The sequence below is a fragment of the Syngnathus acus genome, chromosome 13 (genome assembly GCF_901709675.1).
Source record: "Syngnathus acus chromosome 13, fSynAcu1.2, whole genome shotgun sequence".
In the NCBI taxonomy this organism is placed as follows: Eukaryota; Metazoa; Chordata; class Actinopteri; order Syngnathiformes; family Syngnathidae; genus Syngnathus; species Syngnathus acus.
The window spans coordinates 2,993,945-3,009,270 of NC_051098.1; the positions used below are offsets into that span (position 1 = coordinate 2,993,945).

General features: G+C 45.1%; 1 protein-coding gene across 3 annotated transcripts in view; it reads left to right on the top strand.

Moving 5' to 3' along the window:
• The window catches only part of nlrx1 (NLR family member X1), a 34,607-nt gene extending 33,423 nt beyond the window's left edge, over positions 1–1,184 (top strand). For all 3 annotated transcript variants that reach the window (XM_037268393.1, XM_037268395.1, XM_037268394.1), the window contains one exon: positions 381–1,184. In XM_037268393.1, the coding sequence (XP_037124288.1) occupies positions 381–518 (138 nt within the window). In that variant the 3' untranslated portion in view covers positions 519–1,184. The remainder of the gene's footprint in view (positions 1–380) is intronic.
• Positions 1,185–15,326: the final 14,142 nt, after the last annotated feature.

Here is a 15,326-nt window from a genome sequence, read left to right on the forward strand (position 1 = left end):
GTGGCTATGACTCAGACTGAATGTTTTTTTGAACACGGCACAATTCTCTCTAATTCATCTCTGACATTTGAAAATGAGTCTGTACTCCATTGACTGTAATGTTATGGGCGCCCAGCCCTGTCTCATAATGCCCACCCTGTGGTGACGTCGGTTCAGATTAGCTCACAGGGTGAATAAGCTACGTACCTAAGACTTTGCACAGGAAGTCAGCAATGTCATTGAGTCCTGTCGGAGCGGTCCAAAGTCTTCAATCTTGTCTTCCATAAGCACCCTGTCACATGATTCAGAGTAGAATGATTAAATTTATGAGTTAGATTGTGTTTGATAAGGTGATGTGATTTCATTTATCATTGTCAGTTAAATGGTCCTCTCCTGTGCAGGTGTTCTTAAGAGATCTGGAATGGGGACGTCAACAGCAGCAGAGCCTCTGGAAAAAGCTTCACTTCCGAAGGGTGGAGAAAGGCATCCGTCACACGCTACACATGCTGGAGAAAGACACGGCACCTCCATCTGCATGAGCCAATAACTGGAATTCTCTCAATAATACTAGTTCTTAACATTAATTATTCATTTTGAAAGCCACCATTCGGTGTGGTCCTCCACATGGGTGTTCGTGTCATTACACAAACACCCATTTGGAGGAAAAACAATTAGCAGACATTCTCTGTATATCACAGCCGAGGGTTGCCTCTTCATAAGATGAACATATTTCATAAGATGAGCAATATGTCTAAAAGAAATACATTACAGGAAAAACAATCAAAGGAAAAATATTTCTGAAAATCCCAACTCTTATACTTAAAGTATATTTCAGTAGGCGTTTTTGCTTTTTTCTTAAGAGTAATTTAACATGCATGAACACATGCACAGGTTGAGAGTCTTGAAGTGGATTTAATAAATGATTTGCATTTCATTCTTTATAAAAGATCAAAAATACTGTATAGAATAAGCAGCTCAAAGCTGGCTAATTGTTTAGCACTTTTGTCGGTTGAAGCGGGTTCGTACAGTATATCAGTAAGAATGTGTTTAATGCGCGTGACAGCTGCAGGGAGTCTGCTGTGCGTTGGAAAAGAAATGAAACATTTGGCCACAGAAAAAAAAAAAGATTTCTATGGTATGATGCAGTGTACAGGGCAGGGTAGCATATCGAAACAAAAAAACACAAAGCTACGTTTTTACTGTTACAAGCATGTGGATTTAGAAAGTAACATGATGTTACATGTAAGCTAATGTTAGGCTATTGCCATGATATCGTTAAAGAACAAATCTTCAATGATATATATATATATATATATACACACACACGCGCACACACACACACAAACACACAGTGGAGCCTCAGGTTTTGAACGTCCCGGTTCTCGAACAAATCGGTATTCGAACAAAAACTTCGAGAATTTTTTGCTACGGATGTCGGACGAGATTCGGTTGTCGAACCTTGCAAGATGAGCCCAGAGGACCCGCATGCCAACTGACTCCGTTCGTTATTACGTTCTCGTTACTCTGAGGATTGCATCAACTCTAATCATGCCTCCAAAGGAAGCAAGTGGGAGCAGTAAAGCCATCCTAAAGCAATGCGACACTGAGCGCCCGGCGCGCTGCGGTTGCGCGATTGGATCAAATTAAGCGCCCTGCGCACTGAGGTCCACTTAAATTTTGGAAAGTACATTAGGACTTTAAAAATGTTTTCTAAATTTTAGCGACCGCTTTGTCACAATAATGCGACCAGCGCGAGTTGCGCGGTCGGCAACGCGCTACGGTTGCGTGTTCGGCGGTGCGCTGCAGTTGCGCGATTGGACAAAAATGCGCGAATGAAAAAATGCTTAAAAAATGCGTTTTTGGTTTTTTTGGGCTTGGCACGGATAAAAAATTTTTTCCATTATTTGTAATGGGAAAATATGATTCGGAATTCGAACGACTCACTTCTCGAACAGCCTTCTGGAACGGATTGTGTTCGAAAACCGAGGCTCCACTGTGTGTGTGTGTGTGTGTGTGTGTGTGTGTGTTGTGTGTGTGTATATATATATATATATGTATGTATATATATATATATATATATATATATATATATTATATCCCTGTGTGGAGTTTTCTCCGGGCACTCCGGTTTCCTCCCACATCCCCAAAAACATGCTTGGTAGGCCGATTGAGCACTCCAAATTGCCCCTAGGTGTGAGTCTGAGTGCGGATGGTTGTTCGTCTCTGTGTGCCCTGCGATTGGCTGGCAACCAGTTCAGGGTGTCCCCCGCCTACTGCCCGATGACAGTTGGGATAGGCTCCAGCACGCCCGCGACCCCCGTGGGGGTAAAGTGGTACAGAAAATGGATGGACGGATGGATATCGCTACTTTTCCGTGCTTTTCACATTTGCCATTCTCATCCCTGTCATTAAATTAACATACTGACAAACTGATTGATTTTGCTTTCTAGTATCGTAACGCTTGGACCTGCATTTCAAAATGAATAATTTAAAATGAAAATAAACATCAGGAATACTGAATAACTTAGCTAAAAGCAGACACAATGTAGTTTTATTAAGTAATTTCTGTTAAATCATTTTAAACATTGTAAAGATGTGTTATCATGCGACTAAGCATTCACATAGCATAGATCATTGCCTTCGTCCTTCAGTTTTTTGGTGCACCGTTACTGGAAAATATTTTTGGGCCTTTTAATTTGTAGATTTTTTTTTCTATAAGTAACAAGTTCTTATCTGTATTTACTGCCATGGATTGCAGAAGAACAACTAAAATGGTCCAGTGTTGCATTATATGTCATTCCTTTCTTTCTATTATAGGATACAATGTGGTCTAATAAGTGTTGTGATGCATGTCCTTTGCTGTATTCAGAAAAACAACTATCTGTCCAACTTTTACTGCAAATCCTATGCAATTAACAATTTTGCCTTATTGTTTGGAAAAAAAATTATAAGAATACAGATCTAATGTAAACACTTAAATCTGTTCAGCTGTGCATCTTCAATAAAGAGTCCCTCATTGCTTTCTTTCTCAATTGAATCAGTATTCTGCATTAAATAGTACATAACGCAGCACCACCTGGTGAGATACTGAATTCTTCTGTCCTCAGCTTTGCCAGAGCTGTGAACCAAATAAAATAAATGACTCCCTTTGAGTCAGTGCGACCTTGAGTGTGTATGAGTGTGTAGTTTAGTTTGGAATAGGTTTAATTGGCAGAAGTTTAACTCGTAGTAGTCCTCCATCAGTATTCATTCATTCATTCATTCATGTCACATATACTGTGGAACCACCAAACATTGGAACAGATTATTATTATTTTTTTGGTGATGGTTGATGTCCCAAGTTGCTCAGATTTAAACACAAAATGTAACCATAAATAATAATGTACCCATAAATAAGAATGTGAATTCTCCAATGAAGTAGCGGTTCACTCACCTGACATTTTCTACTCGGTGACAAAGGGCCTCATTTACTAAAATAATGCATAGCAACGTTCGTGCTCTGAGCATACATTGATATAAACACAAAATCATCGTCGGATTCCGGACACATGTGTACTAGCCCATTTCGTTTGCACAACTGTTAATCAGAATTCATTCTAAACGACAGTGTGTGCATGCGGCACACCTATTTGAATAGCACATGACACCCCCAAAAATAAAAGGGTTAAGTGGGTTAAAAAGGACGATCATAAATTCCTCAGTCTTTATTCTAGGTTCAAAAGGTTCATATCAAAATATTCATGTAATCGGAAAACTTGCTGAAACACTGAACTTCACAACATGATAAAGATATAAATAATTTTTAATTCATTTCAAACTTAAATTAGAGAATGAAAACACAAAAAAATGAATTATGTGGCGATCAATAAAGTATTTCAAATCGACTGCAAGGAATAGATATAGTATATTAGAGCATAGACACATTTGTATTCATGCCACTCGCGATGCGTGGGCCTATATGATCTAATTGACGGTTGTCGTTTGTCAACTGTAAATTTGTGAAAATGTCCTGGTTATTGCATTCATACGAGGACTCTGACACTTGGGATTCATGCGAGTGACTCGATGGATTTTCTGGGTCTGCTCTTGCATAAGAGGTGGTCAACTGACACACAGCGCCGCGAATACTGTCACATACAGTACAGAAGCACTTCCAAGCACTTGAACGTAAATGTGCAGTGTCCCTTTCACCTTTTTTATTTCGGACATATTGAAAATTTTGTTAAAAAAAAACTACTGTTAAAATGATTATTGTTTATATGAACAACTGTAGTCCCAATACGTTTTGCACCTTGGGTATGTGTTTTTTGACGTTTGGACAGTATCTGATCTTTCATTAGTTGTGCAAACGCAGGGTCTGACGATGTTCTACATTTCTTTGCAAAATACGCACAAATACAAGTATAAAGAAATTGATGAATCACTTGTTACGCACATTTTCCAAACAAATCTGTGCGCACGCATGTTAGTAAACGAGGGCCACTGTGATTGTTTCTATCTTTACAGTATTTTTTTTTATTAACAGGGTCACCAACCTTTTTGGAAGTGAGATTTAGTGTAGATTAATGCTACCAGTTGGATACACATTTCAGAAATAGCAAATTTACTCAAATTACCTTTAATTGATTACCTAAATGAGCCCCGAGGAGCAGGAGGCAAGGATACTCCAGCCAACTACCCACTGCGCTATAGTCGCTTCAAGCGCTTTTTTTTGACGGAGCAAACCTAAGCAAACAGATAGTTTGAAATAACCAAGCGAAGAGCAGACGTGACGTTGAAGAAAAAAAACACGACTGTTAAGATCAAAGCTTCCAGTGCCGGCAGATTATTGGGTTTTAATGACTGTGTTTTTCTGGATATTTAAAATTGATTTAATGCTGAATGATGTGAACAAACTTGTCTCTCCCGCGTGCCATTTTGAATGAGGATGGACTTCCGCTGTCGAAGACTGACCTTGCATACTTAAACACAGCAGGCACTTCTGGAACTGCAGTGGCGTACCAAGATTCGATCAACAAAAAAAAATCCACAATTTATTGGTGATCATACAATCTTTGAATACCTTCTATTAACATGTTGCAGATATATCACATTGTCATTGAAGGCTTCAACATGGACTCAAATATTGGTGACAGAGGGAACCGGCAGCACTGAACTGATCACCTAACCGCTGAATCACACCAGAATCCCGAACCTCTCAAGAAGCAGCAGAAGACAGTTTTAGTTTGAGAACCACTCTTTTTAAACTCTATTTTAATAATGGCATTTTAAAATGAGTCCGAAAACTACCGCAAGTGATTGTTAGCGTGATCACACAAACGCTCCTTGTCGTCGGCGACGAGTGACGAGCAAGCTAACGTGGCTAACATTGCTAACGTGGCTAAAGTGGCTAAACGGGGCTATCAATAACATCATGACCGACGCGATGCGGCAGTTGCTGCGCTGGCCGGCAACTCCATTTGAAGCAGCTAACCTGCTAGCGTGGCTACATATGCCTCCGGCCGTGTTCCATGCATGGCTTGGTGTCCTCTTTCCTGCTGCTTTGACGCCTGTCGGCAGCGATCCATCTGGGGCTGTGGCCACCGCGCCTAGCAGGACAACGGCTCGACAACAGCTCCCGAGGCTACTACCATCGCGCCTGGAAGACTCTGCTTCGGAGCCAGGCCGCTGAACATCGACCCCGCAACACCACCACCTGGGACCGTGGCCACCGCGCCTAGAGGCCCCGGGCAGCGGGATAACGGCTCGACAACAGTTCCCGAGGTTACGACCATCGCGCCTGGAAGACTCTGCTTCGGAGCCAGGCCGCTGAACATCGACCTCGCAACACCACCACCTGGGACCGTGGCCACCGTGCCTAGAGGCCCCGGGCAGCGGGATAACGTCTCGAGAACAACAGCTCCCGAGGCCACTACCATCGTGCCTTGAAGAGGCCCTAGGAATCCGGTATTAAAAAAAGTACGTAAAACCAAACTCTTTAAAACTCTAAATCATGCTAGAACTGTTTGGGACCCCCGGTACAAACCGAAGGGCTTTTTCTGTGGACACATAAATATTCGAAGCATGGGTAACAAAATGAACCAACTTCTCACAGAGTCTAACATCGACTGTCTGGGACTGTCTGAAACCTGGCTGTCCAATAAGTCCCCCACAGCCCTGGTGAACAGACTAGGATACAATGTGTTCAGAAAGGACAGGGGGGCTTGGAGGGGGGGCGGGGTAGCTCTGTACATCAAAGACACTCTGACTTGCAGAGAAATTGTGAACCCTTCTGATCTTAAGTTCGATTGTGTAGGGGTAGAAGTATCTCTATCAGAAGAAATGTCTTTCACCATTATATGTCTGTACCGGGAACCTACGGCTAAGAACGAATTCTATGACCAACTCAAATCGCTCCTGAACATTCTGAAGGACACTTCCCACCCTAGCCACTCCCTTTTCGAACTGTTGCCATCAGGCAGACGCTACAGATCAATTAGGTCAAGGACTAGCAGATTCGCCAACAGTTTTTACCCTACAGCGGTAGTCACATTAGATGCCGCTAAAAAGGGATGATTATGTCTGTGTATGTTCTTCTGCGGGTTTTTAGCTTGTATTTTTTTATCTTTTTATTCTATTTATTTTTTATTTTATGCACTGATCGGTTGGCACTTTTTAAATTTCGTTGTACATGTGTGACAATGACAATAAAGATCTATTCTATTCTATTCTAAATCTAGGGAATCAAAAAACGAAATGATTTATCCAGGTGACTGGAATGTAAACTGGGATGACAAACAAAGCAGGAAAAATCTAAAACAAATCACAGACTCCTTTAACTTAGTGCAGCTAGTTGACAAGCCAACTAGACTAACATAAATCCTCAACTAAAATTGACCTAGTATTTACCAACAAAGCAGAGAGGATAACAAAAGTGTACAATTTTTTAACCGGTCTATCTGACCATAACGTAATACTCCTGACTAGGAAACTCTCAAAAAAGAGATTCACATCTCAACCCAAAAAACCCCCGTCATGTACTCACTACATACCCAAAAACAAGCTGGAAGAGCTGGGGGCTGCAGTGAGTCAAGTTGACTGGGGAAGCACTCTCTCTCACACTGACATTGAAACAAATAGCCATGCTTTTGTATCCAAACTAGAACAGCTGTTGGCCTCTTTCTCCACAAAAGGGCAGAATAAGTCTAGGAGAGAACATGTTCTGCCTTGGCTGGATCAAAACTGCAGAAATATGATGAAAACTAGAGACTACCTATTAAAGCAGAGTCTCAAATCTGGTCTACCAACGGACAGACAGAAATATGTTTCAGACAGAAATTCTGTAACACAGCTTCTAAGGAAGGCAAAAGCTGACTTTATTATGAATGTCATAGAGAATGCAAACGGTGTTGCAAAGAAGGTCTGGTCAGTACTAAACAAGCTGCTAGGAAAGCAAACTGCTCAGAGTACAAACAAGCTTGAACTAAAAACAGATGAGGTCACTATAACTGACCCTGAATCACTAGCCAGTACCTTAAACCAGTGGTCCCCAACCACCGGGCCGCGGACCGGTACCGGTCCGTGGGTCACTTTGTACCGGGCCGCCAAGCCACACAGAAAAAAAAAAAAATTTGTTTTAATCGACGATCAATTAATTCAGGTCAAGACGCTCGTCCCGGTCACGTGACATGTTTCCCCAGTCGAGCCCGCAAAGCTAGCAAAAATGAGTAAGTATTTATTTTGAAAAATATAAAAAAATTGGCGATTTTCTCCCAATTACATCCGTCGGTTCAGGTCAAGACGCTCGTCTCGGTCACGTGACATGTCACCTCAGTTGAGCCCGCGAAGCAAGCAAAAATGAGCAAGAAACAGAGATGTTTGGAAAGCTTCTTCGGAAAGGGAAAAAAGCCCAATGAGGAGACGGAAGAAGAAGAGGCTACGACTTCTAAGAAAAGGAAAGCTGCATTTAAAAGACTATGACGCGCCAAGCCCACTCTGCATAATATGTGGCGACAGGCTAGCTAACGAGGCAATGAAGCCCTCAAAACTGCTTCGGCACATGGAGACCAAGCATCCTGCATTAAAAGACAAACCTTAACCACTTCGGGTGTCATTGTCTCCGATTACGCCTAGATGGGACCGGCTCGTTTCTGAGAAACAAGCTCAGTGCTCCCACTAATTCAATGTAATGGTGAGTTTTATTTTAATGTCGTTTATACTTGTTTTTATGCCAGTCGTATCATTTTATTTCATCGTATTCATATATTTATTATAAATGTATTATTTATTTATATAAATGTATTATTTAGTTATATAAATCTATTATTTATTTATATAAAGGCCGGTCCGCGAAAATATTTCTGACACGTAACCGGTCCGTGGCGCAAAAAAGGTTGGGGATCACTGCCTTAAACAACTTTTTTCTGTCTAGTATATAATTATACTGATATAACTAAACTGTTTTCCCCCCCTGATATTTCTCCCCGTCCGATCTCGTTGACAGCCCATCCTGGAGTTTGAAGAAATAAAGGAGAGTGAGGTAAAAAAGATTATTGCAGAACTGAAGGTATCTAAAGCTAAGGATGCATATGGGTTTGATACCAACTTCATAAAGACTCACAGTGACTCCCTAGCTAAACCCATCACTATTCTGGTTAATCAGTCCATAAGACAAAACATGGTCCCCTCTTCCTGGAAGGTAGCCCTAATTACTCCCATCTTTAAATCAGGTAGCAAAGTCCTGGTTGAGAACTACAGACCCATCAGTATTCTCCCCTGCCTATCCAAGATCGCAGAGAAGTCGGTGGCCAAGTTAATGATTAAACATCTCAATCAGGGTGAGACACCATTCCACCCAATGCAATTTGGTTTTAGAACACAACACTCAACTGAAACGGCAAATAGCGTATTCATTGAAAGAACCAAAAAGAGTCTGGATACAAACCCATATGTAGGCGCGATCTTCCTGGATTTCAAGCGGGCGTTTGACACCGTCAGCCACCGTGTTCTCCTCACAAAACTGTCATACTTCAACTTCTCTACAAATGTGATTCACTGGATCCAATCATACTTATTAAATCGTATACAGTGTGTGGTGCTTGACGGCGTTAGGTCCCTGTTTGTTGACAATCCAGTAGGAGTCCCACAGGGATCAATCCCGGGGCCTTTATTGTTTTCTTTGTATATTAACGATCTACCTGATGTGTGCCCTGATAGCAATGTTGAAATGTATGCCGACGATGCGGTCATCACTGTCCACGGCAAGACTACTAATCAGGTCTCTTACAGTCTAATTAGTGCACTTGAAAGGGTACATGACTGGCTAGACGAGTGTCTGCCTCATGCTCAATGTAAAGAAAACAGTGTTCATGTTGTTCAGCAAAAGACCAACGACCATTGACAGGTCTGGTGTTTTCTCTAAGGGAGTAGAATTGGAGTGTGTGCCGCACTTCAAGTATCTCGGTGTGATCTTGGACTCCAATCTAACCTTTAAGAAACAAATTAAAAAAATAACTAACACTATTCAGTTCAATTTACGAAACTTCAAACAAATTCGACCCTATCTCACAACAGAAACAGCAAAAACATCTGCATTGTATGATCTTCTCGCACATGGAATATTGTTTTACAAACTGGTCTTTTGCAAACGTGACAATCATCAAATCGATTGAACAGGTTTTTAAAAGGGCTATCGAAATACTAGACAAAAAACCCAACTCTTATCACCACTGTAATATTCTGGAAAAGTATCATCTCCTCAGTTTTGAAAACTTGCTTAATATATCAATGTTTAAATGTCCTGGCTCTTCCTCCTCTTATGGAATTCATCCATAAAAAAGACAGTACCAGGTCAACATCCAGGGGTGTTTGTGAAATTGAATATAGAAGAACAACTTTTATTAAGCCTGGAGGTGGGGCTCGAAGGCGAGCGTCTGGTGGCCGGGCCTTCGCCCATGGGGCCCGGCTGCGCACAGCCTGAAAAGGAAACGTGGGTCCCCCTTCCCATGGGCTCACCACCTGTGGGAGGGGCCAAAGGGGTCGGGTGCATTGTACGCTGGGCGGCGGCCAAAGGCAGGGACCTTGGCGGTCCGATACCCGGCTGCAGAAGCTGGCTCTTGGGACATGGAATGTCACCTCTCTGGCTGAGAAGGAGCCCGAGCTGGTGTGCAAGGCAGTAAAGTTCCAACTAGACATAGTCGGACTTGCCTTCACACACAGTTTGGGTTCCGGTACAAGCCCTCTCGAGAGGGGCTGGACTCTCTTCCACTCTGGAGTTGCCCACGGTGAGAGGCGTGGAGCAGGTGTGGGTATACTTATTGCTCCCCAGCTGGGTGCCTGCACATTGGGGTTCACCCCGGTGAACGAGAAGGTAGCCTCCCTCCGCCTTCGGGTGGGGGGGACGGGTCCTGACTGTTGTTTGTGTCTATGCAGCAAACGGCAGCTCAGAGTACCCACCCTTTTTGGAGTCCCTGGAAGAAGTGCTGGAGAGCGCTCCTTCTGGGGACTCCATCGTTCTACTGGGTTACTTCAATGCTCACGTGGGCAATGACAGTGAGACCTGTAAGGGCGTGATTGGGAGGAAGGGCCCCCCCGATCTGAACCCGAGCGGTGTTCTATTATTGGAATTCTGTGCTCGACGCGGATTGTCAATAATGAACACCATGTTCAAACATAAGGGTGTCCATGTGTGCACTTGGCACCAGGACACCCTAGGCCGCAGTTCGATGATCGACTTTGTAGTCGTGTCATCGGATTTGCGGCCGCATGTTTTGGACACTTGGGTGAAGAGAGAGGCAGAGCTGTCAACTGATCACCACCTGATGGTGGGTTGGCTCCGATAGTGGGGGAAGATGCCGGTCCGACCTGGCAGGCCCAAACATACTGTGAGGGTCTGCTGGGAACGTCTGGCAGAATCCCCTGTCAGGAAGAGCTTCAACTTCCACCTCCGGCAGGGCTTTTCCCACGTCCCGGAGGAGGCGGGGGACATTGAGTCCGAGTGGACCATGTTCCGCGCCTCCATTGTTGAGGCAGCCAACTGTAGCTGTGGCCGTAAATTCGTTGATGCCTGTCGTGGCGGCAATCCCTGAACCTGCATCGGGGACGGTGCCTCTGGATTGGCAGACTGGGGTGGTGGTTCCTCTCTTTAAGAAGGGGGACCGGAGGGTGTGTTCCAATTACAGGGGAATCACACTCCTCAGCCTCCCTGGTAAGGTCTATTCAGGGGTGCTGGAGAGGAAGGTCCGTCGGGAGGTCCAACCTCGGATTCAGGAGGAGCAGTGTGGCTTTCGTCCTGGCCGTGGAACAGTGGACCAGCTCTACACCCTCGGCAGGATCCTCGAGGGGGCATGGGAGTTCGCTCAACCAGTCCACATGTGTTTTGTGGACTTGGAGAAGGCGTTCGACCGTGTCTCTCGGGAAGTTCTGTGGAGGGTGCTTCGGGAGTACGTGGTGCCGAGCCAACTGATAAGGGCGGTTCGGTCCCTGTATCACCGATGCCAGAGTTTGGTCTGCATTTCCGGCAGTAAGTCGGATTCGTTCCCAGTGAGGGTTGGACTCCGCCAAGGCTGGCCTTTGTCACCGATTCTGTTCATAATTTTTATGGACAGAATTTCTAGGCGCAGCCGAGGCGTTGAGGGTGTCCGGTTTGGGGACCTCAGTATTGCGTCTCTGCTTTTTGCAGACGACGTGGTGCTGTTAGCTTCTTCAAGCCGTGATCTCCAGCTCTCACTAGAGCGGTTCGCAGCCAAGTGTGAAGCGGTCGGGATGAGGGTCAGCACCTCCAAATCCGAGTCCATGGTCCTTGGTCGGAAAAGGGTGGAATGCCCTCTCCAGGTCGGGGATGAGATCCTGCCCCAAGTGGAGGAGTTCAAATATCTTGGGGTCTTGTTCATGAGTGAGGGCAGGATGGAGCGCGAGATCGACAGGCGGATCGGTGCAGCGTAGGCAGTAATGCGGACTCTGTACCGGTCCGTAGTGGTGAAGAGAGAGCTGAGCCAAAAGGCAAAGCTCTCAATTTACCGGTCGACCTACGCTCCTACCCTCACCTATGGTCACAAGCAGGGCTGTGGACTCGGTCGGATTTTTGCACCGAGTCCGAGTCCGGCCTCTTGACCACGAGTCCGAGTCCGGCTGTCCATTTTTTCTGTTAATTCATGTGACTGCTTAGTCTTTATTCAAGGCTAATTTAGATCAAAATCTAAATAATTACAACAGTTTTGTGATGGCTTTGTCTTTATTAAACATATAAACGAAATACAATAAACAGATACTTTCCAGTTTCAATTCAACGACTTGAGTTTGTTCTTAGGAACAAAATCGCCTCAACCAAGTCAGCCTTCATCGCGCCGCGCTGATCAGACATGATAAACTTGAGCCCGGAAAACAGGCGCTCTACGCTGACTTGGCTGATTGGCATTGCTGTTAGTGTCCGAGTCGCTGCCTTGAGGCCGGACGGATAACGATCAGCTGTAACAAATGGGCTCTCTTTCATTCGACCAAGTGCCAACATTGCCCCAATTTCTTCATCTATGTCGGTTGGCGAGGTGGCGGCCGACAAACGCTGGCGGCGCTCAATGCTGTCAAGTTCTTTTTCAAACTCATCCTCCTCCGTCGATGTGGAGCCATCAACCTCGGCCTCCATCGACGGCCCCTCCAGGTGCTGGTGGGTACGAGACCAGATTCGCCTCACAACGGCACGGAGGCCATTCTTGGCGTGCTCCATCTGCTCTTCGCTGAGGAGAATGCGGTAACGCGCATCGATGAAGACGGCTGCCAGAAAAAAATCATTGTCGAAGAGCTTGTCCTCTCGTTGCTCCATTGAATTGGCGATTGGTGAAGCTAGAAGGGGCTGCTTGCGCAACGCTGCCTTCAAGGCCGACCACTCCTTGAGAAAGCTGCCGGGGGTGATTGAGGCCGACTGGAGCTTGACCGTGACATCGTATGGCATCTTGAGGATCGTGGCCAAGGTCTCAAGCTTCTTCCATTCTGACTCGTTAAGGAGAAGTTCCGGAGAAGCAGCCGCCAAGTCCTGGACATGCTCTCGTAGATGAAGGAGCCGTTTTGTCATGAGGTAGGTGTTTCCCCAACGGGTGGGCACATCGACGACAGGGAGAAGACCTCCTCGACGACGGAGGACAGCAAGCAGATTGGGGGTCCGCAGTCTCTTCACCACCCGTCGGACTTTATCCAGTAGTTTCATGACATGCTCCGCCTTCAATCCGTCACGAATTGCCAGTTGCAGCGTGTGAATAGCACAGCGCATGTGATGAATCATTCGAAAATCGGCATCCTGAATCCCAGCGAACTTCTCAAGCTGGACCTCATCGTCCAGATTGACGCCCCCCTCGTCCTCATCCATTTCGTTTTCAGTATCATCAGCATCTTCGTCGTCCTCATTGATGAGCCGCACGGCTTTGCTCATGGTCGCTGCGTTATCGACGACGATGGAGAGGACATGCAGGTCAAAATCCTTGATGACGGCGTTGATGACATTCTTGACCGCCTCACTGTCATGCCCCCCGTCGGTGTCCTTGAGGCAAGAGTCTTGATTTTAATCTCACCGTCGCGGGTTGTTATTTAAATTCTTCCTCTTTAGGTGACAGAGATGTCTTTTGTTCCCTGTCAGCCATCTGTCTCCGAGTCCTTACTGTCCTTTTGTTATGTGTGTGTGTTTTTGTTCCTGTAAGAGGCCTTCACCAACAATGAGCAGAGCATATTTGCATAGGCGAAGTGTTCTGATTTGGTTCATAGATTGTTGTTGGTCAGAACTGTTTTTCTTTGTCAAGCGTTATATACAGTTTGAAGTAGTTGCGTACAAGTTATCCCATATTTACTCAATGTTTGTTTAAGTGTTTAGGACAAGTTACTTATTGTTATTGTGTGTTAATTTACTAAGTAGATAAAGTCTAGCAAAGGTTTAGTTGCATTGTTCCACAGGAAAGCGGCAATTCAAGTTATCTGATCTCACTCGCGGACGAGTCAGCCAACAATAGGAGACGAACAGCTGGTTGAGTGCTAATTTACACCACACTACATTCTTTAGCTAATCAGCGTTGCTACAGACACAATCTCCCCTCCCTTTAGTGTAGCAACGCCTCTGTAACCAGGGCAACCAAAACATTAAATAACCGTAGCAGGGCTGTGGACAGTATTCCTACGCGCATTCTCAGCAGCATGATGAAAATAAAATTGAACGTATTTTTTTTATTGTCGGACTCGGTGGACTCGGTCAAAATCAGCACCGAGTCCGGCAAAAATGACCGAGTCCGACCGAGTCCCCGAGTCCGAGTCCACAGCCCTGGTCACAAGCTATGGGTCGTGACCGAAAGAACAAGATCCCGGATACAAACGGCTGAAATGTGTTTCCTCTGCAGGGTGTCCGGGCTCTTCCTTAGAGATAAGGTGAGAAGCTCGGTAATTCGGGAGAGACTCGGAGTAGAGCCGCTGCTCCTCCACGTTGAGAGGAGCCAGATGAGGTGGCTCGGGCATCTCATCAGGATGCCTCCTGGACGCCTCCCTGGGGAGGTGTTCCGGGCTTGTCCCGCCGGTAGGAGACCCCGGGGATGACCCAGGACGCGCTGGAGAGACTATGTCTCTCAGCTGGCCTGGGAACGCCTCGGGATCCCCCGGGATGAGCTGGTTGAAGTGGCTGGGGAGAGGGAAGTCTGGGAGTCCTTCCTAAAGATGCTGCCCCCGCGACCCGACCCTGGATAAGCGGAAGAAAATGGATGGATGGATGGATGGATGGATGGATGGATGGATGGATGGATGGATGGATGGATGGATGGATGGATGGATGCTTTTGTTAAGAGCGTACATAAATGGCTGTCAATACTGGAATCTACTCCCTGCCTCAATTAGAGAGATCCCTTCTTTTGATGTTTTTAAAAGGCGACTGAAACAGTGGCTAAAAAGCTCACAAACCTGTAACCACTTTTAGTAAGTAGTCTGCTGGGACGGTTAGAATAGTTTTTCCACAGTGTGGATATAACCTTTTATACTATGTTTTTATTTTTTTATCTCCCTATAATGTATTAGTCTGTCTATCCGTATGTCTGCTCTGTCGGGCTGAGTTAATGTAATGTCTAATGTCTATTGCAGGGGTGGGCAAACCTTTTGACTCGCGGGCCGAACTGGGTTCTAAATTTGGACCGGAGGGCCGAACCAGGAGCAGATGGACGTAGTGTTTGTGTGAAGTAATATAAGCGACCTGTAAAGGTCATTGCATAAAAGATTTTGGCCTTTAGTAGGTAGTAAAGCATGGATATTCCAAACAAGTTTTTTGAAAACAAATGCATTTATTAACAGCATTAAAAAAAAAAATCACTAAAAAACTGCTATCAGTGATTCTCATAAAATACGACACTATT